This window comes from Bison bison, unplaced genomic scaffold, assembly GCF_000754665.1.
Source record: "Bison bison bison isolate TAMUID 2011002044 unplaced genomic scaffold, Bison_UMD1.0 scf7180017864495, whole genome shotgun sequence".
NCBI lineage: Eukaryota > Metazoa > Chordata > Mammalia > Artiodactyla > Bovidae > Bison > Bison bison.
Genome location: NW_011495054.1, coordinates 13,195,823 through 13,196,691, shown reverse-complemented (window position 1 = coordinate 13,196,691; position 869 = coordinate 13,195,823). Strand labels below are relative to the sequence as shown.

The 869-nt window shown below is 67.0% G+C and overlaps 1 protein-coding gene across 1 annotated transcript in view; it reads left to right on the top strand.

Annotated features, from left to right (window-relative positions):
- Positions 1–140: 140 nt before the first annotated feature.
- LOC104980156 (selenoprotein M) overlaps positions 141–869 on the top strand; it is a 2,929-nt gene continuing 2,200 nt past the window's right edge. The window contains 1 exon segment of the mRNA XM_010828786.1: positions 141–518. Within this exon segment, the coding sequence (XP_010827088.1) occupies positions 399–518 (120 nt within the window). The 5' untranslated portion in view covers positions 141–398.

Below are 869 nucleotides of genomic sequence, written 5' to 3'. Positions count from 1 at the left end.
CAAGGATTCTCCAGGCCTTAGTTTCCCCATCTTCCAGTCGGGTGCCTGACCCAGAAACTCCGGTGCCCGTGCGCATCCCGCCTGCGCCCTCTGCCGGCGTGCTGGGGCACTGTCTGGACGCATCCAGTCGGAGCATCCATCCTGTGGGTCAGCAGAGGGAGGGTGGACACTGTTGGGACCCGGAAAGTAAAGGGCTGCGGGCCAGAGAGGAGCCCAAACCCCGCCGGGAGCGCGCGGGCTGCCCCCACGCAGGTCCTGGGCGGAGACCGAGAGCAGGAGGCGTGGTCCCTAACGGGGCGGGACCTCCAGCGGAGACCCGGCCAGCTCTCCGGGCCAGACGTGGCGCAGTGGCCGGGCGGTTCACCTCCAGCTTGCGGATCATCTTCGGCCGGGTTTCAATGCACCTCCCGCTGCCTCCGCCGCCGCTGCTGCTCCTCCTCGCGGCAGTCGCGGCCGCCACCACCACCTTCCGGCCCGACTGGAACCGTCTACAAGGCCTGGCCCGAGCCCGGGTAGAGGTGAGTGCGGCGGCCCCCCAGCCTAGGGACCACCGCCCCTAAACCCCGTGACTCCTTAACTTTGCAATCACTGCCCGTTCTGGCACAGGACTTTCCCGACTCCCTCGTTCCCCTCGGAGCCGGGACTGTCCCTCCCACTTCCCAGACCCAGAACGCCCCAGCACCCACCGTGGAAGCCCCAGACACCCGATCTTGCGGCCTGGAAATCTGAACCCCTCCCTAGCGCCCCATCTGGCCGGACAATGGGCCCCCGACACATTGGCTGTGTCCCCTAACTTCTGGCTAGTGACTCTCCCAAATCTGCCTTCTGGAGCCCAACTTCCCACCCCCCCACCCCCCCATTCCTCTTTT